The sequence below is a fragment of the Echinops telfairi genome, unplaced genomic scaffold (assembly GCF_000313985.2).
Source record: "Echinops telfairi isolate 266 unplaced genomic scaffold, ASM31398v2 ScPeMD7_7425;HRSCAF=8463, whole genome shotgun sequence".
NCBI lineage: Eukaryota > Metazoa > Chordata > Mammalia > Afrosoricida > Tenrecidae > Echinops > Echinops telfairi.
Window position 1 is genome coordinate 5,461,323 of NW_022111325.1, and position 21,604 is coordinate 5,482,926.

Below are 21,604 nucleotides of genomic sequence, written 5' to 3' on the forward strand. Positions count from 1 at the left end.
TGTAATCCTCATCATCTGCCAATTTTTTCTTCTTGTTAATCCAGTTCTTCAGGTCATCGGAGTCCTGATACAGTTGTTGCAGAAGCAGCGAGTCCTCTAGCAACCGGCGTCGCGTAGCAGCCCTTTCCCGGAGGGCATCCCGCCGGGCCAACAGCTACAAAAGGCCACAAGCAAACTCAGTCAGCAAAACCAAACATGGACGCATGCGCTTTACTGCCCACCCTGGTCTCCATGACCTCAAGCCTTTCTCCGAGGCCAGTTCACAAGCTGCCCTGTGAACATCTGGAGCCTTGGACGTACCCCATCCCGTATAGCAGCAATGTTCTCCGAATCATAATGGTCATTGTTGATCAGTTTGCTTGCTGTCTTGTCTAAGGTCTGAAAAGAAAAAAGAGAAAGAGAATACCGTGAGCTTTTATGAATGAGAATTAATATGACAGACATCATACTGAGCTCTGTGTTACTTGAACGTTGATAGTGAAGATTTTCAATTTGGTTGTTATTGTGAATGCTGGCAGGGGTTGTATGTATATGTATTTAAAAGCAGCGCTGTCCTAGAAGACAGTGAAAGTTAGTTACGCTGTATATTGGATCACTTAAGTCTTCTTCATACTACTCTATTTAATATATTAAACAGATTTCAGACTGGTCCTACCTAATAACCCTATTCAAAGCAAGTGAGAGAAAGTCCCATCATTCTCGTTTCTGAGGAGTATTCTGCTTGTACTTCTTCCAAAACAGATGTGTTAGTTTTCTGGAAATCTAAGGTATAATCGATTCTTCATCAAAACTGCAATTCAAAGGCATCAGTTCTTCTTTTGTCTTCTTTATTAATTTTCCAAGCTTCATATGCATATGAGGTAGTTGAAAATGCTGTGGATTTTGTCAGGTGCACTTCAATCCTCAAAATGATGTTTTCACTTTTTAACACTTTTAAAAGGTCTTTTGCAGCAAATTTGTCCATGCAAAACAGCACAGTACAACAAAATAACAGATGAGTAGTTCATGGACAGTAATATTAAAGGGAGAAAAAGAAATCTAAATAATACATTTTCAAACTCTGAAATAATGATTCTATATTGAAAACTGATCCAATAGATTCTAGTTTTACATTGGGGGGGAAAGATAAAATTGTTAAAAAAGTCCTGACATCCTGAAGTTTCTGAATGTGCTTGCTAGAACCAAAAGTCTATTGTCAAAAGTGATTCTGACTTTATTTTACTCTATTTCCTTTTTAAAGAATAATACTGTGATATTTGATGTGTATAAAACAAAACAAAACCAATGGTCATTGAGTCAATTCCAACTCATGCTGATCACAAAAGTGTTAGAATAAAACTGTGCTTTGTAGGGCTTTTAATGTTCAACTCTTCCCCCCCCCAACCCCCCACCCCCGAAGATTGGCAAGTTTTTATCTGGGAAACCTGTGAATGGATTCAGACCATGAACCCCAGAAATTCTGCCTTCTGGGGTCCCTGTTACTTCCTGTCTGCTCACTCAGTTGTCTACTTGCTCCCTGTCTTGGTAGATAGAACAGGTGCAAATCCAAGCATTACCCATATTGATGCTGATGCTTGTCCCACATTCCCAGCAGGACTGTCCAGTTGTTGTGGTTTTGTTTAAGGAAAGTGTCATATGAGATGGCTTATGCAAACATAGATCCTGACACCCAAGCCAGTGCTCATTTCTTACTGTGATTTTCTCTTCCTGGGCCGTAAAAGCTTCCTCAAAGTCATCATGCTTCTGAAGCAGGGCTTCTGCACTTCCCAGAGAGTTCCCCAGATCCTCATTGTCCAGGAAGGCCTGTGGAAGACAAGTGGTTGCATTGTGGTATGCCTCACTAGTGAGTAGCCCTCCCCTTTGTACATCCTTCAGAGGAGGAATACAAAGAGACATGGAAGGGGCTGGAGAGAAAGTTGGGAGTTAGCACAATGATGGGTGCAGACCTTAGTAAATGGAGACAAACCTCAAACACTAGGTGTTTAAAACCTTCTTCTATTCATTCCATATAACTTTCTCACTGAGTCTGCCTCCTCAGCATTCTACTAATCAATATGGGCACACTTTTTCTCAAAGCCACTGCAGGAGAACTATTTACTTCCAAAAATCCTTTTGTTTTGTTTGTTTAGAAATCCTTTTCTGATTAACCTTGCCTGACTCACCATGATTTTCCCTTCCAGAGCCCTTAGCCATTTGATATTAATTTTGCCTTATTTCCCATTGTTATACCAGCTTCTGTGCTATGTGTTTAACTATTTCTCTATGCATTTGTCCATGAGGAAATTGTTAGGTCCTCATACAGAGGTCCTATGTCTTCTACTCATGGATTGCCCTCAAATTCCCAGAAAAAAATTGAGTCCATAGAAATAGGTATTAAAGTAGTGATGGTGATCACACTGAGAAAAATTATTTCTGGAGATTGTCTGGACTTGTCCTGTTACCTCTTGTCTGCTCATCCAACTGTCTACTTGCTCGCTGTCTCGGTAAAACAGGTGCAAATCCAAGCATTGCTCATATTGATGCTGACGCTTGTCCCACAGTTCCAGCAGAGCTGCCCAGTTATTGGCCAATGTTTCCATCTTTGGAAAGGAAGAGAGAATGTAACAGAACATAGTTAGTTAATTTAATATATAGTAGTGCATGTATTGTGTATCCAATAACTGCAAGGCTCATAGAAGGATGCAAACATGAACAACAAAATGGCTCTTATTTTAAAGACGCTAACATCTAAGCAAAATATTATCTTAAAAACTCAATCTCATGATTATTGAGTTGCTTCTGACTAATAGTAATCCTATAGGACAGAGTGAAACTGCCCCTGTGGGTTTCTGAGACTGAACTCCTCATTTGAATAGAAAGCCTCTTCTTTCTCCCACAGAGGGACTGGTGGTCTCAAACTGCTGGCCTAGTCATTATCATCACAAAACATAAGCGTTACACCACCAGGGCTCCCTGCAACTGGATTAGAGCAACAACCAAATAAAAAAAGTCACTGCCTTTGAGTCGATGTCAACTCATAGCAAATTGGATAAAGGCCACAGAAGAGACTTGAGGCTCTTAATATGTAGAAAAGAAGATTGATTTTTATTGGGATAATTAAGTCGTAGAAGTATGGAAAGAATCTTCCAAACAGATTTAATGAGTGGTGAGGATCTGGTTTATAGAAGGATGTGACATCCCGAGAAAATGATGTTATTAGCACTTAACATTGCTTTTAGATTCTGTGATACGCTTCAGAGACAAGTTAAGTGTCAATTATTTTGCATTTTATTCTACAAGTGATTAAGAACCATCGATGAAAAGGAAATTGAGCTACTAAACTAATAAAATTAATTTTTTTAAAACTTTGTCGCTACTCAAGCCTGTTCCCAAGCAATTCTAGTTAAGACCAGAATTCTCTCATTTAAAGAATTTTCTGTAGCTGAAAACTCTCTAGATACTTAATACCATTTTAAGAGCCACAAAATAAAGAAAAATAAGTTAGATTTGAGGTTATAGAGGAGAGAATAAAGCAGTACAGGAGTCTACAAAGTGTTTGGTGCTGTGCTAGGCACCATAGACATCTAAAAGGAGCAGTCCTCACAGAATATACACTTTGTGATGAGAATGGAGAAATGACAATACAGAACATTTGTGGCCACATGAAACGTAATAGCATTTCCAAATTGGGTAAAATCAGAGGGTTGATTTAAGAAAAGGGGACAAAACCGTGAGAAACCACAAAGCATGACTGAGAATTCCAAATGACCCAATTTAATTAAAGAATGACTTATGTCAAAGAGTACCGTGTGAAAGTTGGGTAATATTGTTATCATGGGTGGAACGATCTGATCCTTTCTCATTTGAAGATTACCATGCTATTATGGAAACAAGTGAAGGATAACTATGTCAGTAAAATTCCACAAACTGTTCATCTAGGTTACCTTTTCCTGAACTTCCTCCGAAGCTTCATGACAGGCATCCAGCAGGGCTTGACCAGTTTCATCAGCAGATTGAAACCGGTCATCATACGAGTCAATCTCATGCTATGGACACAGAACAAAATATATCAAAATGCCGCAAGTAATCTGATTGGCACCCTCTTAATGGGCAGACATTCCTCTGCACCTTATGCTGCTGATGCCTGTCCAAGAGTGCTTCCCCTCCAGCCACATCTGTAGGTAGCTCATCCGCATTGATCAGAGAAGTCTTCTCCTTCATCCACCCTGACAGTTCATCATAGTCAGATAAGAACCTCTGGTACCTATGGAAAGTGTAAGAAAGCAGATGTAAACGGATTTTGAGCAGAGAGGGATTTGTTATGAATAGGTACCATCAGTTCTGTTCCAACACATAGTAACTGTGAAGTACTGCTATGAAATACTGCCAGGTGCTCTACCACCCTCACAATTGCTCCTATGCCCAAGCCCATGGTTGCAGCCCCTGTGTCTGTCAATCTAGCTGAGGGCCTTCCTCTCTTCCACTGCCCCTCTACTTTACCAAACACGGGATCTTTCTTAAGGGACATGTCCAAAGTCTTGCCACCCTTTTTCAAAGGTAGTCTTATTTGTCCTTTTGGCAGTCCATGGTACTTTCAATATTCTTCACCAGCATCAAAATTCAAAACATTTTCTTTCTACTTGAGTCCTTGGCACCAGCTCCTCATTTTTTCTCCCTCTCTCCCATTAGATACATCTTCTGAGACACCTTTCTGTTCTCTAAACAGCAGATCATTTTAACTATTCCCACAACCCAAGGACTCCCCTGACATTTATATCTAATGTAATCAATCTATCTTTATTACTGTCCCACAATCCATCTATGTCTGGCCAGAGATTGCAACTTTATGAAGTAAATGAAGGTAAAGTGTCTCTTTCTCTTTTATCCCAAGGAAAAATCATATTTCCAGATCTTGAAACCAAAAATTACATGAAGTGGCATCAAGTGCTCACAAGTAAATAAGCACATGGTATGTAAACAATTGGAACTATCTGGTGGGAAAGGGTTAGGTAAAGGAGCACTTCATATATCTGCACTCCTAGTTAACCTTAATAATGACAATAAAAGCTACTTATGTAACAAAACTATATGTTCAACATTTAGTTTTAGATCATAACAATAAGAGGAATATTTCCATCTGCTGGTTGACTAAACTAACTATAAGAATTAGTCACTGAAATGATGGTTATTTAGCAGTGTTTTGGGTAGCTTGTTAACCCAAAGTAATGAAATACTTTTATATTTATTTTGATGTTATTTTTCTTTGGGATTTTATTTTAGCTCCATTGCTAGAGAGAGGATTGGAAACGTCCCTTCAGCTCTTTGTCAGCTTCCTGGGCTACTTTATAGCCACCTACAACTATAAACACAAGAAATAGTCGTGCTGAGGGAATATGTGATGCTGAGGCTTATGACAGCCTGGGAAGAACTTCCTTGGACGATTACAACCATTTTTTCCATCGAGGATTCGAAGGCTTGGGCTCCTGGTTACTATACTCCTTTCACTCTTTCATTTCTGCTTTTGATATTATACCTGAGCTCTGCAGAGATTGATAGCTAAAACAATAAGGAACAAGGATTCCCCACCAATAAGAAGCCTGCAGCTTAGCATATCTGGTGGTAGCCAAGGCACGGATATGCTCCCAGTTGGAAATGAGATCCTCTTTCATCTGCTGTATCTGAGATTCATCCGAAGGATGAGAAACCTTCAGTTTGTCTGCTTTGGCACATAATTCTTTTACCTTTGGGATGAAAAAAAATAGCATAAAATCCAAGCACTCTAACTCCTCCTATCAAAGACATGTGTAGTGTGCATGTGCATGCAAGTGTGTGTGGCATAACAAAGCAATAGCATGCATTATTTATTTAAAGCATTATATTAATATACTAGTATTTTGTATTAACAATCATGCATATTTTAGCTAACATTTATGGTAAAAGTTTTGATTTTATATTCCCATTCAATACATTCACTATAAAGCAGATATAATTCTTTTTACTAATGTGAAAACTGAGAATTAATTTATTAGCTCATCCAGTAAGTGACATAATCAAGGTTTAGGTCCAAGGTTGCTTTTCCATACATTTCTGCACTATATTCTTATATATTATTATGTGACTCAGAAACACAATTTTTTCCCAGTTGAATAATAAAAGTCTAGTAATGCTAGGTAATCCTTGAGGAATAGGGTTAGTTTCTAAAGCCAAAATGGAGACATGGGTGACTTTCCACAGACTAATATTAGGTTTTCTCAGTATAAATAGTTATAACCAAATTATGTCTAAGGTTTGAAATTTGTTGTCAATTTTTATGTAAAAAGACAAAAAAGCAAAATCAAAAAAGAAAAAGTAGTAGAATAATAGAACTTTTATTTTTTCCCCCAGAAACAGATAGAGACAGAACTATGGTGAAAAACAGAAAGTGCTGATTTTTCTGTGAGCTGACTTCATGGTCATGTTCAATTGAAATAAGTTTGAGCTATGGATGAAGTTTTGAGAGAAATAACTAAAGAATAAAGATAGTTCAAGAATATTGAATGACTTCAGATCTTAGAAGAACTGCTCTATTTTCAACTAAACAGTAGATAGATCTATAAGAGGAATAATACCACTAGTGAGGTATGCACATCTTAGAATAATCAACCATTTGAGATAAAAATTACAGCACTTATCCAGGGATAAAGTTCAGAAGGGTTAAGAAAGAAGGAAGACTGGTGACAGGGAGGGCGGGGGATAAATGATGTGACATTATAGGGATTGTGACCAATGGTATGGGGGAAAATGTACATGACTTTTTTAATGTAAAATTTATTATCTGCTGGGTAAACTTTCATCCAATTCACAGTAAAACATTTTTTAAAAATTACAAGTATTCCTGAAAATAGAAATATTTTACTGAGATTAGGAAATCAATGATGAAAGTATTTTTTTTCAATTGTGAGTTATATGAGAATAAAACATAAGTCTACATGAAATATATATGTACATTGGAATTATCATAGAAAATGCACTCATGTTTTTAAAGTAACAGAGTAGAATGATACAATATATTTCAGTGACACGGAACTTCTCTTTTGTTGCAAATATAATTAATTTCTGTGTCTTTTGGTGGTGTAAACAAGATGGCCACCATCTGTCTCTTCAAGGTCAGCAGGGCAGCCACTTCTTGAGTGATTGCTTACCTTGTCTTCCATGACTGCAAGGTTCCTCTCAAGTCCCTTGTGACTGTGGAACAGTGCCTCAGAGCTGACAAGGTCTTTGCCATAGTCCTCAGAGATGAGAAGAGGCTCTTTCTCCTTGATCCACTGGATGGCTTCAGTCACATCCCTGCCGGGCAGACATATGAGCTCCAACAAAAGAAAATAAGACCCCCGGACCAAGACAATAAAGAATCATCATACAGCAGGGACTATCCCTGCTCACACAGGATGCCATTTACCCTTCCCTCTTACATTTTAGCAGAAAGTAATGAAAAGGGTATTTCTACCGAGAAATGGGATCGATATGAGATAGAATTGGCTTGACAGTTGTGATAGGTCTGGGCCAGGATTCTCAGTAGCTCGGCAGTAATTCCCCATGATGTGATCTAACATAAGGGGATCCACTCTGTGAGCAGCCAGGAGTTGCAGTGGAGGTAGAGTCTCCCTTGATCAGGTCCCAGCCTTGATACGGTTGTGGCGTGCTCCATTTTAAGTATCCATGCACCCATGAGAAAGTTTGTTACTTCTTCTAGGTCTGGTTCCTGCATCTGTATGCTGTCTTCCTTCCATATGATCTGCTGATCCCAGTCATCATCAGTGGACTATTGACCTTGGATACATTTGACTTTGCATTCATCAGCCTATGTTCTTCAAGCTTTTTTCCCCCTGCTTTCTGGCTCTTAAGCCTTCCCATCATCCACCACCACCCTACACTGAAGAAGCCTCCTGATGACAGCTGACCTAGGGACTTGAATGGACTGAACTTACCCATTTCTACAACTATGCAAGCGAGCCATTGTTTGATGCACATTTGTTTCAATTTGCATGCACATGTGTACCACTGATTTTACTTCTCTTGAGAGTCCAGCCCAGCATAATGGCTACTATGCATTTTTTTCTGCAGATGTTTCTATCAGTAATTTCCCCAATACAGTGTTTACTGCCTTAGGTTTCAATCTCTAGAAGCACAGTCGTACTGGAAGCCACAGTTTTCTTAAAGCTGCTCCTTCTCTTGCTGATCCAAAGGCAAACACTTAAACATCTTTGCTTTGAATAGTAATTATTTAAGGGAATATACAGAAGTTAACAAAAAGAATAAGTATGGTCAAATTTCACAATTTTTCAGAGCACAGTAGCTAAAGTCATACCTTTTAAATCGCTGAAGGTCAGCAGCATCAGAAAGGGTTTTCCTCCGCTGGAGAGCCATACCATGAAGACGCTCCCAGGCAGCGTTTACCTCATCCTGCTTTTCCTTAATCAAAGGCAGTTGAGGGTGGTTCTCCTGTGGGCAGAAAAAAAAATGCTGGAATTATACTGAAAAGGGATTATACCAGAAAGGATTTAACCACTTATCAACTCATGCCAATCCATAGTATCTAGAGTTGGATAATAATGATCAGAGCCAGTCAATGAACTTTAGTTTACTCTTGTTCCCAGCTCTGGTCTCATTCACATGACCAAGGTCAAGAAAGCTAACCTGCCAGATATCATATCCTGTGTGTTCAGTAGTCTTCCGGCCTAATAACCAAGGTTGGGTTTCCAGCATTAGACCAGCCTAATTACAAAGGTTTCCCAGCACTGAGGTAATTTTCAGAACTCTGCTGATGCCTGCAAAATCCCTTTGACTATCTGGAGAAATCAAGGAAATGAAGAACTTATTCTCTTTATAGAATCCTATTTGATTTTCCAAAAGAATAATACAAACATATGTATACATGTACAATTTTGCACATTTCATTCATGTGCAAACTGTCTGAAGCCATGGGGCTTCAAGACTCCAAGGTTCGACTTTCAGCATGAGAATTCAGATAGCTGGCAATGTTTAGGTGTTCCCATATTCTGGTTTCCTACTCTGACAACTCACATTGACTTGCCTTGTCACTGTAGCAATTCCAGGGTGGGTGGATCACATTCCTATTTTGAATGGGTGGTGCTTTCTGTCTTAATTGGAGATGCCTCACTCCAAAAGCGCATAACATTTACTGGACCTATTGGCATGGCTTCCTATGAACCTTCTAGTGTGCCTCCCCTCCTTTCAAGGGGTGTGGTGTTTTTGCTAACCCTGTGGATCTTGGATGACCTAGGGATTTACTTGAACCCAAAGAATGGTACAAGAGGCATTTAAATTTATGCCTTTACCCTCCTGAAACATGCAGAAAGAACTACAGTCTATAGAATAATGAGTTACATGTACATGATACCTATTTCTCCCATAATTGGCTATATTGTGCTTTCCCGTTTATGGTTTAAATTCTGACTGAAGATAAATGATTACTCAAGTATGGAATGCCTTGCATTTATAGAAGTCCTGATATTTTAGTGGGTTAAGCATCAGGCTGCTAAATAAAATGTTATGGGTTTGAACCCTAGATGTGGCAACATTAGCAATTCTACCATGTGATATAAGTACACTTTGAGTCAGGATTATCTTCACAGTAGTGGGTTTGATTTTTCTCAATTGCATTATTTCTTTCCACAATTAACTTTTGCTTGATTAGAGATTGCAAACTTATTTAAACATTCCCTTAAACAAATGAATATAAATCTTCCTCCTTTCCTCTCCCCTAGTTACCCTCCCCCACTAAAAATTCCATAACATATCCCTACACCTAACTTTAAAAAATATTTTCTGGTACATCAATCTTGTTTGTCTTCCCAAAGAATGGCCATTGCATAAAAATGAGTACTGGAGGATTGCAGTGTAGAAGCTAGGGATGTGGACCCCCTGTTTTCTTACTGTTTCTTGTCTTCCTCCAATCTTTATTGGAGATGATTCCATAGGGCATGGGTTCCCTTTAAAAGTTAGAAACCTACCCTGGAGTGATTTTGTGACTTTCAACTTACCTCGGCGCACTCATTGGCATACTGGTTGATTCCATCCACTCTCCCCTTTCGAGCTGCTAGATCCACTTGGAAGTCTTCAAACTTCTTATGTAGAACCTCTGTGCGCTCCCAGTCCTCACCCAGCTCCACTGATGTCACTATAGCCTCCTGAAGATATAGGCACGTTTATTGAGTCTGCAGCAAGTATTGAGGGATTTAAAACCCAAGACACCTGCCCACATTCCCAGAATAACATAGATAGACATGCTGATCGGGAGAACATTTTCCAGGAAATGTAGACACAAGGGTATACTACCTTACCCAGGGGATATTGTGCTTTGGGACAATCCCTTAGAACGACCTGGAGCAATGTGAACTGGAGTCCCTGGTAGCATCATTGTTTGGAAGAAATTCATCCTGATTTTACTCAAGTCAACATACTGAGGAGTATCTACAAAAGCAGTGTGCTAAGTTCTTACTTGGATCAATTTAGTTCCAACTATCAGATTATTCTTCAGGTGTTCAGAAAATAGACATAAGCTCTATGGTACAAGGGTCTTGGGAATGCTTGACCCAGAGTAAGAGCAAAGCCCTCTGAGGAGTTCAGGATTATGGGAAATAGATCATTGTACAATTTACAGCTTTTATATTGCTTCTCCACATTCAGATTCATAAGTTTAGACTCATCTTCTACAAAGTTAAGAATCTCCAGAATAGTCATAGGTGTTTGTCAAAATCACTACCTACCAAGAAAAGACCTTTAGAAACAGACCTTGACTTCTTAACAAATAATCTGCAGTAAGTTGCTATAGGGTGCCCGGGATAGATGGTTTTAGGCCTAATACCCAGGTGTTTGTTCCTGTACCTTATCACCAATCCATTCCAGAATGTCAGCACACTCCTGTAAGTACTGCTGGAACTTCAGGGCCCGCAGAAGCAGGGTGCCCTTCTCCTTGGTCAACTCTAGCAACAGGTCCCACAGGTGGCGCAGTTCCTCCAGATGGACCTTTTCGGAAGGGAGGCACAACCACTCAGTACAGACATTGTCAAGCAGGTTGAATGGGAGACTTGGTCAGAGAGTGACATGAACAAAAATTTCTCCTCCAAACACTCTCCATGCATTAATTGCTCAGGACAGAAATTTAAATATTTAAAGGCAGAAATAAGATATTCATATATGGCAATAGCCATTCAATCAAGCCAAATATGATCTTACATATGACATTTTTTTTCTGGTTCTTTAAAAAAAATTATTTTATTGGGGGCTCGTACAATTCTCATCACAACTCAAACATACATCCATTGTGTCAAGCACATATGTATATTTGCTACCCTCATCATTCTCAAAATATTTTCCCTCCACCTCAGGCCTTAATATCAGTTGCTCATTTCCCCCCTCCATCCCCAATCCCCCCTCATGAACCCTTCATAATTCACAACTTATTATAGTTTTATCATAAGTTACACTGTCTGACGTGTTTTCCCCCCCACACACACCACCACCCTCTTCTCTGCTGTCCCTCCCCCAGGGAGGAGGCAATACCTAGATTCTTGTAATCGGTTCCCCCTTTCGATCCCACATTCCCTTCACCCTCTAGACCTCTCCTCTTTCTTTGGTATTTTAAAGCGTTTGGTGACCAGCAAGAGATGGGGTTCATGGGAGAATTTGAACTGGAGCTTGGAGAACAGATAGAATTTTAGTAGACAGCGAATGGACAAAGGTTTTTACAGCATAGTTGGAAAGTAACACCTCTACAACACAGAAACAACTTGGCATGACCTGCTTTCTGAAGGGAAAGGAGATTCAGTGTTAAGGTGTAACTAGGAAATAAGTAGCAGCAAAGCAATAAGGGAATGACGAGACCAAACTCTCCTACAATGTAATAAGGAGGAGGGTGATCTCATCTGTTATGGGTCAAATTGTGTTTCCCCAAAAGATGTTATGTTCAAACCATTGGTACATGTGAAATAGGCCTTTGCAATCACTTTTGTAAATTAAAATGAGACCCGCAGGGTGAGCTCAAAGGAACTCTGGTGGTATAGTGGTTTATGTGTTTGACTGCTAATCACAAGGTCAGCAGTTCAAACCCACCAGCAGCCCTGTGGAAGAAAGGAAAGACTTTCTGCTCCCGTGAAGATTTACAGCCTCAGAAATCCAAAGAGCAAGTTCTACTCTATCCTGTAGGGTTGCTATGAGTTGGACTGACTCTATGGCAGTGAGTGAGTGAGTGACTGACTGACTGACTGAGTGATCCAATCCATTAAGTCTGGTGCCCTATTAAGAAGAAGAGCTGAAACGCAGAGATAACACAGCCATGTGAAGACAGAAGCAAAGATTGGAGAATTCGTGCCACACGTCGAGGATCATCTGAGGCTACCGGAATCTGAAAGACTCCAGGAAAGGCCCTTCTCTAGAGGATTTAGAGGTAGGTTGACTCACATGATACCTGGATTTTAGACCTACCTACTTCTGAACTGTGATAAAATACATCTGTTACTTTTAAGCCCCTCAGTTTGTGTAATTTACTACTGTGTAATTGGTAAGTAATAATATACTATTCAATGACAGATTTTGTATTATAGCTCTTCCTTCTAGGAGCACAAAGATATTCAATTATTTTATCTTTCTTGTCCCAATTCAACTAGCAGATGATAGGCAGAAGCCCTTGCCCGAGGTTAGGTGCATCAAGCTTTGTACCTGTAAAAATGTCTGAAAATATAATCAGCAAATAGAAACTTCTCCTCAAGAACCATACCATACAGTTACCTTTGTATCCTCGTGGGCAAAATGCCCCTCAGCAAATCGGACTTTCCTGATTTCTTCCAGTTCAGGAATGACCCTTGATTTTGCTTGCACCTCTGCTTCAAAGGATTCATGTTTTTGGTATTTCCCCTGCATTTAGAAATCAGTATTCATGGTTAATGAGCCTAGAAGGAGACCCGAAAGAGGTCTTTGAAAAGGAGCAGGTCTTTCTGTGTCTCTTCTTGCTTTCAGACAAAACTGCTCCTTCCCCAACCCACCGTCAGTGATAACCTAAAACACATCTAGAGAGGACATGTACTGAAAGGAAAAAATCGTTTTAAATAGAAGTTTTCAAAAAGTTCTAGAATGCAAGTCAGAGACCAAAGAGGAGGACTTTTGCCTAGCCCCAATTGCTTTGGGAAACTTCTTGGTAAATGCCCTATTATTTTAAAACTCAATTGACTTCTTTAAGAATAAAAGATTGTAGCTTATAGTTCTTCTCTGCAGGAAAAAAATACTAATTGTTTTAGAAGGTAGAGTACAAATAGGATGATTATAATAATGGCTTTACAACATGTTTTTAGGTGAGAATCTTGCATGCAAGCCTCATTTGTTGTTGCCTTATGTCAATTAACCCCTTCACAATATGTATTGACTTTGTTCTTTTAGGGGTATTCTCTTTCCAAAGCCAATTGTTCATTTTCAGGTGTGTGACCCTTTTCTCTGAACTGACTACGCTACATCCACACACTATAATACTGGCAGAATAGGTCGGGGTGGGGGGTGCTTCCACCCGACTTCTCACTCTACGACTTCTCATTTGGACTAACAAGGAGCATGAGTGGCCACATGGGGGGAAATGACTACCCTGGTTACATATGCTGTTCTGCAGGGCATGCAGAACCAGTGCTTCAGAGATTTTGATGTGCCTCCAGCTCAATTGCATCCTTAAAGGCTTCAGATATTGAATTCACGTGGTGTTGCATGAACTCCTGAACTTTTGACATTTCGTGTTTTGCCCTTAGTTTAATTGCAGATGAATATTGCATCCATCAAATGCTCCCTAGAATGACATCTTTTTTGAAATAAGAACATGAGGCTTGAGAAATTGAAGTTAGGAGTTATTCAGAGGCAGAATTACTGGCCCTAATAGATAGTCTAATCTTTTTATTACTTTGTCCTTCCTGTGGTTAATCAGATATGATATTATAATAATTTAAACTCAATTCATTTTAAGAAAGAATTATTGTTTTCAACAGCTCACAAACTGCCTTCTTCTCTGCCTCCACCCCTCCCTCTGTCTCACTCTTTCAAAGTCTTACACTTATATTTAATAAAGAAAAATGTACTTTAGGCTCTTTTCTTAGTTAAATTTCTTCAATTTTCTACTCAACTAGGTGATTTCTTTATAAAAATGGAATCAATGGAACTGAATGACCTGTATGTTAGTTGGGTCTTCATAGCTTTTATCATTTGCGATTTTGAGTTTTTCCAAGATCCACTTTTCCAGATCATCTGCATCCCTCCTAAAAACCTGGTAGTGATAGGACTCTTCAAGCTTCTGCCCCCTCTCAGCTACCAGCTCCTTGAACCTCTGGTAACGTGCCAACACCTCTTCACGCCTTTTCTGGATCTCTTCAGCTGTTTCCAGCACCTTTGGTCCACTGCTCTCCATAACCTGTAAGTGAAAAAGCTTTTATCTACTGCTAGTTCTAGTTAGAAAGCATGCTGCCCCCTTGATGCCTCCCAAAGTGTTTATTCATATTAGTACTACATTCCAATTTCTTCAGTTCTTTGAAATGGCCTTAAACATCAGACGTTTACAGTGCAATTACATTATGTAAACCCAATCCAGCTACAACATAGACCAATAATTTTCGATTTTCCTGGAAGCTCTTCCAACTTTTGACAAAACTTTGTGTCAACATTCATTGTTAATGTTTATAGATATAATTAATTTGGAAGACACATTTAAATTAGTAAAATCAGAATTTCAGATGAATAAAAATGAAATGTAAGTTTATTGCTTTCAAAGGCTAAAGAAGTGTTGACAGGCAGTAATTAGGCTAAATTGAATTTAACAAATAACTTGAAATTGCCTTCAATTAATGAAATGACTGATATTATACACAAGGAGTTGGAAAATTTTGCTTTCTTCATACTTAAAAGCACACCTCATATAGTGTTTACTCTTCATGCATGTTCTTCGAGGGCACACAAATCAATCTATCTGCTACTCAATTATCACAAAGTTTAAATTATTTGGATCTCAATAATTCTCAGTACTGTTAAACAATATAATTATCCATTTCCTACAGAGCGATCCCATCTGTCTGTTAACAATTCTAGCAAAGTCCTGTTAGAGCCCACCACATTCACCTCGATTTAGTTATTGTCCAAGTTTACTTTACCCAGGGCATTCAATATGGACTTTAAACTTTAGTCTCTTTTTACTTCTAAAAATAATAGCTACTTTGTGATGCCCACTGTTAGTGTGGCAATAGAATTAAATAATTCTGAAGAGACTCCTATTTCTATTGAATTTCATATTGTTATGAATTACTTTATTGTCCTCTCTGAGAACTGATCTTGGAGCTGAATAGACACAATGTCAAGTTTATTATTCCAGGTGAAAGATTTAGCTGTATAGACACACAGTCAAACCTATTGTTTTAAATGAAACATTAAAAGAAAATTTAAATTTAAATCATTGAAATTTAAAAAAAAATGCAACCACACATTTTAAAAAGCAATGGTTTTTTTAATCTATTTTAAAGTTTTGTGATAAATATATGTATAAGAGAAGAACCCCCAGTGGCACAGTGGTGAAATGGCTAACTCCATGGAAGAAAGATGTGCAGTCAGTTTTCGTGACCATCCTATGGGTAACTATAGTCTATCATATAGGATCACTAGAAATTGGAAACAATTCAAGCTAACATGGCTTTTCATTTATGTAACTAATTGCTTGTCTTACAACATGCTTTCCACTTTAAATGCAGTGAAATTTGTTATGTTTCTCATGTATAATTTTTACCTTTATCCATTTCCAAGTTTTCCTTAAAAGGAACTCAGTGTCTCCTTAACTATGAGAACTCTTTCCCCTTCCTCCCCATCTATCCGGAGTCATGACTAAGAAATGGGCTTCTATACACTTCTCAATTCTGGCTATTTCGAATAAGTACAATCATACAATTAAACTGATCACAATGTAACATTGTACTGAGTGGAAAGAAATCATTTCCAAAAAGTCAGAAACCAATTATCAATGTCCTGGTCAAATTATTGCAGAAAGTTCAAATCATAGAACATCCCAAAATATATGAATGGCAAATTGTACTGAAAAGAATCCTATACTCACAGTCTCTTTTTGAAGCTGTTCCATTTTTTTCAAGCTCTAGAACTGGGCAACATAAAATATATCCACTAGAAGGAAAGGAGATATTCTCATGGAACTGTATAGTGCAATTCAAGTAAAGATGACAGACAACGTGAAATGTGTGGCAAAGACCCACAAAAAAGCTTTGGGTTCAGAATCCCGCCAGCCATCAACAACAACACTATCTCCAGGAGACAGATTCTGCTGAGGCAGTTGCTAATGTTCACAGATGCTAGGTGACTCAGCAGTTCTGAGAGACTATGGCTCTTAAAGTTTGTAACAGGAAGGACTCCAAAAAAATACAAAAAAAGAATCTTGTTTTTATTTTAAGTGAAAAATAAGTAAGAAAAGCATAGTTAAAGATGTGAGATTAAAAGGCTATGCTATGATTGTGTTTTGTTTCTTTGATTAGTGCTAGATTTACCAGTATCTGGGTTGACTATAGGAACTCAGGGCAATGTCGATGCTTATTTCAGTAAGTCTGTAGGCAATATAGCTCATCAAAACCCATTTGCAGAAGTTTAATATCCCTTTAGTCAATAATAAAACTTGATGTTTGCTATAGACCCCTCTCTCAAAATAGGGAAAAATATATTTCTGGCCTCATAAATAGTTTTGTCTGTAATTTTATTTACCTCTACCTCTAATCATTTAAATGAAGGAATGAAGGAAATATGACAGATGATAGTATTAATTTGTACTTTATGAAACCAAAATGTGGGTATCTCATTTTGAAAATTAAGTAATACATTTTTTTAAAAACCACATGGAAATGAAAATAAATTTTAAAAATTGAAATAAAACTTGTATTATTTTTGTCAGAAGACAAGGATGAAGAAAACTTCTAACAACAAAGTTCCTTTAAGCAACTTTACAAGAGTGAAGCAAAGAAGAAAATTCTGGGATAATTTTAGACATCCCTATCAAACAGTGAGTTAACCATGCCAAGCCTTAGTCTAATGTGAACTTTAATTCTAGTAATGTAGCTTTCACTGCACATACGAGGAGATTTACGTTTTCCTGTTTGGTTGCCTTCCCCTTGGACCATCTCATTCAGAAAACCTTAGAGAACTTTATGTTTTCTTCTTGAAAATCTAGTATGATTTTTCTTTTCCTGATGGTTTCACTATATTTAGATCAAATGTATCTAATAAAAAACAGGAACAGCAATCATAGTGACTGAGCAGTCTCCAGGATGAGAGTGATATAGAGAAAGCACTCTATCACTTGTCCTGAGAAACTTCTAAGGTTGAGGTGTGACTTTATTTGACCTTTTACCAGATCAGAATGACCATCTATTAAATATTTAGTGTATGTAAATTTACATACCGATATAATTAATTTGCAGTAATTTCTAGTCTAGAAACTTCTGCAAAGCAGGAATTATTATCCCCGTCTTCTAATGTAAGTGAACAATCTTTGAGAGGTGAAGTCTAATTGCATGGTCACGTACCTTATAAGTATTTAAACAGAGTCAAACCCATGCCAATATGATCAACATGCTGTCTTCTCGTAGACCATCGCTATTTCTGCCCACCCCTTTTCCTGGATCATCTCAAATATCACCACGTGATTGAAGAAATAATATAGTCTGACCCATCAGGATTGGTGACTATGAAATATAATGAAAGGAGGTAAGAGTTGTAATGTTTAGAGCAAAAAAGCAATGTGGAAGTCCACAGGAGACTCTTGCGGAGGAGACGTTTCATAGATAGCAACCTTCTGTTTTCTGAATTTTCACCCATTACCCTGAGGAAAGTTCCCTGGCAATATTTGTTTTGACAATGTTCTGTACTTTAATCTGTCAGCCGTTGATGGAGTTCAGTACTATGCTGTCCTCCTAGGTCAAAGCACTGGCCATTTCCCAAGCTCTAAGGATCTTTCTCTCATTATCAGTACAAATAATTGTAAACAAACAAAACCCTCAGAGTTAGTGAAGGGAAGTAATGGGGCAACTTTACACTCTTCTAGACTACACCCGGGGGCCTCTGACCATCTCCGTGTCGTTTCTATGATCCCCAAAGAAGGCTTGTTGGCTCTTAACATTAGAGACTCTATTTAGAAAAGACTGGGTGGATAGACAAGAAAGAGATCTTTGCTCTTACTAAGGTTTGGGCATAGGGACAATGGAGGAAGACTCAGGTAAATGTGGCAGATACTGTGGAAGTACAGAAACCAGCACTATCTATAGAATCACCTGCTGTACTATTCATGAGTGATATGAGATATAGGAGAAGGCAGAATTGATCACAAGCAACTTCGTGAAAGAGAAGTCTACACACAGAGAGGGTGGAGGCACTGGAGAAGGCAGTTGTGCGTGGCCTTGGTTATCAACTGCAAGCACATTTGGGTTCCACAGAGCAGTTTAATCAGCACAGTCCAGCTTTTCTTAGCCTCTGCTCAGGCGTTAAAAGGTAGCAATGTATTTGACCGTCTCTAAACCTAGAAACACCAGGAAATGCTTTACTTCCAAAATTTCGAATACCCTCAACCTAAGTCACTAAAATTTATACAAGTTTATTGTGAATTATTTTTAGAGTTCAACTGTTTTTAGCTCATTTACTCTTTAGGACAAATTTTTTAACCATAATAAAAATTTAAATTGCATTGAGGGGGGTCATAATTTTATCATTTATTAATTTGAAATTTATTTTTTCTTTCTCCAGAATTAGATCTCTTTTAAAATGTTCTCTAATTGTTACCTAATAAACTGATCAGTGCAGTAGAACTTTTGCAGTTCACCGTATCTACTTTAATCATCACTTCAGATATTCTGAGGTGATTTGCCTCTTAACTCTAACTGCAAATCAATTTGCAATTACAAAAAAGAAATATCATACTTACTCTCTCTCATTCTCCCTTAACTCATTAATTTAATTTTCATTTTTTCTATTTTCTTCATTTGGTTTTGTTGCACTGAGTAGAGGGGAAACAAACCCAAACCACTATGCATCCTTTCTATGCATATAGAACTATACAGTTTAAACAGAAAGAGTTTGATATAATGGAAAACACAGCAAATTTAAAAGGAAACATCTGGCTTAAAGGTTTGGCTATACCACTTAAGAAAAGATCATTCTTAAAACATCATTTGAATTTTATTAAGCAAAAAATGAGAATAGTAACAAATGAATAGACCTTTCCAGAGAATTACTTTAAGTGTTTTGAGAATGATGATGGCCACAAATGTACAAATGTGCTTGACACAATGGATGGATATATGGATTGTGATAAGAACTGTACGAGCCCCCAATAAAGTGATTTAAAATAAAATTTAAAAAAGAATAAATAGATCTCTCCAGAGAATTGTTACATGGCTAAATTCTGTTGGTAGATTAAAAAGCACTTGGTAGTTAAGGCTACCCAATAAAATAATTGTCATGCATGATGTGAATAGTATCAGGCATGTATATTTTAAGTTTAAATCCTGTAAGTGTTAAATAGCCCTGTCACTACTCACTGATTTTGTTTTTGTGGACTCTGTTACATCAATTGTTGTACATGTACCCTAAGGCTGTGGCCCTAACTTCCCAAACCCTGAGAAACATTCACTCAAGCAAGATGTTTGGTCATAGCCAAGTAATTTCAGAATTATGTCCCTTGAATGTTTTACAAGATCTGTGTCTGTATTTTGCACATAGAACTGCATTGGTCAAAAAAATCATCTACTTAAGTAGAAAAATCCTCTGCTAAACCTACTGTGATGGTTTTGTGTCACCATAGCTGGACAAGATTCTCAGTAGTTTGGCAATTGAGATGTAGTAATCCCTGCATGATGAGATCTCATTCAGGGTGTGGCCTGATCCCAACATAAATAGATGCTGTGGACATGCTTGCTTTCTTTCTGCTGGATGTGGATTCTGTATGAAGCTTATCTACCTCCAGTTTTAGAACTTGAACCAATGGTCTGCCTTCTTGCCCACTGATCCTGGGATTCATCAGAGGCCTGCCAACTGACTTGCCAACCTTGGATTTACAGTAGAACACTGGACCTCAATGCTAATCCTTTCTAGAAGGAGCGTCGAGATGTGATGCAGTTGAGCTCTGAATCAAATTTTTTCCTTAAGAAACAACTGAAAACTGATTAATCTGTTCTCAACCTCCAAGCTTTTACCCTAATCTTGCCTTTTTTTTTTTTTGCTTTTATTTATTTATTTTGACATTTTATTAGGGGCTCATACAACTGTTGTCCCAATCCATACACACAATTGTGTAAAGCGCATTTGTACATCGTTTCTCAAAACGTTTTCTGTCCATTGAAACCCCGACATTAGGTCCTCATTTTTCCCCTCCCTCCCCGCTCTCCCCTCCCGCATGAGCCTCTGATAGTTTATAAATGGGTATTTTGTCATATCTTGCCCTGTCTGACGTCTCCCTTCATCCACTTTTTATACAAAACATTACACAGAAATGTCAAAGTAAATAAGTTCAGAGTTCAACAATATAATTTAAATAAGAAACACAACATTAAAAAAGTTTTTATCCATAAAATCAACTGGTCGCTGCTTTTCAGGAGGTTTTCCCTTCTTTGCCTTTTTACACTAGGACCTGGCTGGCTCTCTCTAAAACAAATCTAATACGATCTGTTGTTGGTGATTCCTTAACTGTTTTCTAAAAGGGTTTACTAAATTTTCATCAACAATATCAATAATACAGTTAACCAATTCCTTATCATGATAACCAATTCCTTAACATGATGATTCTTTTAAATAAATTTTTTTCTTAGAATCCATGTTTTTTATCTAAAAACAGTACAAAAAGGCACAAAAACTAAGAAAATTATAGCAAAACGCTTGGAATACAGCCGAAAAATGTTTAGAAATGTGTACTTACAACACCAACTAATGCCGAGTGACCAATACACAAATGGCTTTTGTTGACTAAAATCATATGCGTTGGGTGAGATTCTGATGTTTTGTTTGAGCTCCGTTGCAAAATTTTCTCAACACTTCATGTGGAAATCCAATTATGTGGAGTACTGATACGGACAAGTGCCGGGTTCGACTGTACCCACCTCTATAGCCACAAGCCTGTCATCTCATGATCCATATCAGTCAAAGCAACATTACTCAAAACCCACGTTGAGATACCAGTTCACATCCACTAAGATAGTTATGATTTTGAAAAAGTAGAACACAGCAGGTGTTGTCAAAGGTGTGAAGAAATGGTAGCTCTCACTCATTGCTGGTGGGATTGTAAAATAGTGTCGGCACTGTGGAAAGAATCTGCCACACTTAAACGTAGAATTACCATATGAACTGAAATTCCACTCATAAATAAATGTGTATTTACAAAATAATTTAAATAAGTGATGCAGATACTTGTACATCAAAATTCATTGTAGTGCTTTTGACAGAAATTGTACTATTTTATTCATTGTAGTACTCTTGACACCTTAAATGTCCATCAACAGAGGAATGAATAAACAAAATGTGGTATATATACAGTAGAATATTTTTCAGACATAAAGATAATCAAGGT

General features: G+C 37.9%; 1 protein-coding gene across 2 annotated transcripts in view; it reads right to left on the reverse strand.

Moving 5' to 3' along the window:
• Nucleotides 1–16,129, reverse strand: part of SPTA1 (spectrin alpha, erythrocytic 1) — an 81,257-nt gene extending 65,128 nt beyond the window's left edge. For both annotated transcript variants that reach the window (XM_004714792.3, XM_045298429.1), the window contains exons 1-14: nucleotides 16,106–16,129; nucleotides 14,183–14,422; nucleotides 12,769–12,894; nucleotides 10,867–11,007; nucleotides 10,023–10,169; nucleotides 8,327–8,460; nucleotides 7,161–7,305; nucleotides 5,566–5,720; nucleotides 4,108–4,243; nucleotides 3,924–4,025; nucleotides 2,442–2,579; nucleotides 1,693–1,803; nucleotides 301–378; nucleotides 1–154 (exon numbers count right to left, since the gene is read on the reverse strand). In XM_004714792.3, coding sequence (XP_004714849.2) covers nucleotides 1–154; nucleotides 301–378; nucleotides 1,693–1,803; nucleotides 2,442–2,579; nucleotides 3,924–4,025; nucleotides 4,108–4,243; nucleotides 5,566–5,720; nucleotides 7,161–7,305; nucleotides 8,327–8,460; nucleotides 10,023–10,169; nucleotides 10,867–11,007; nucleotides 12,769–12,894; nucleotides 14,183–14,422; nucleotides 16,106–16,129 — 1,831 coding nt within the window. The remainder of the gene's footprint in view (nucleotides 155–300; nucleotides 379–1,692; nucleotides 1,804–2,441; nucleotides 2,580–3,923; nucleotides 4,026–4,107; nucleotides 4,244–5,565; nucleotides 5,721–7,160; nucleotides 7,306–8,326; nucleotides 8,461–10,022; nucleotides 10,170–10,866; nucleotides 11,008–12,768; nucleotides 12,895–14,182; nucleotides 14,423–16,105) is intronic.
• Between the last annotated feature and the right edge of the window lie 5,475 nt (nucleotides 16,130–21,604).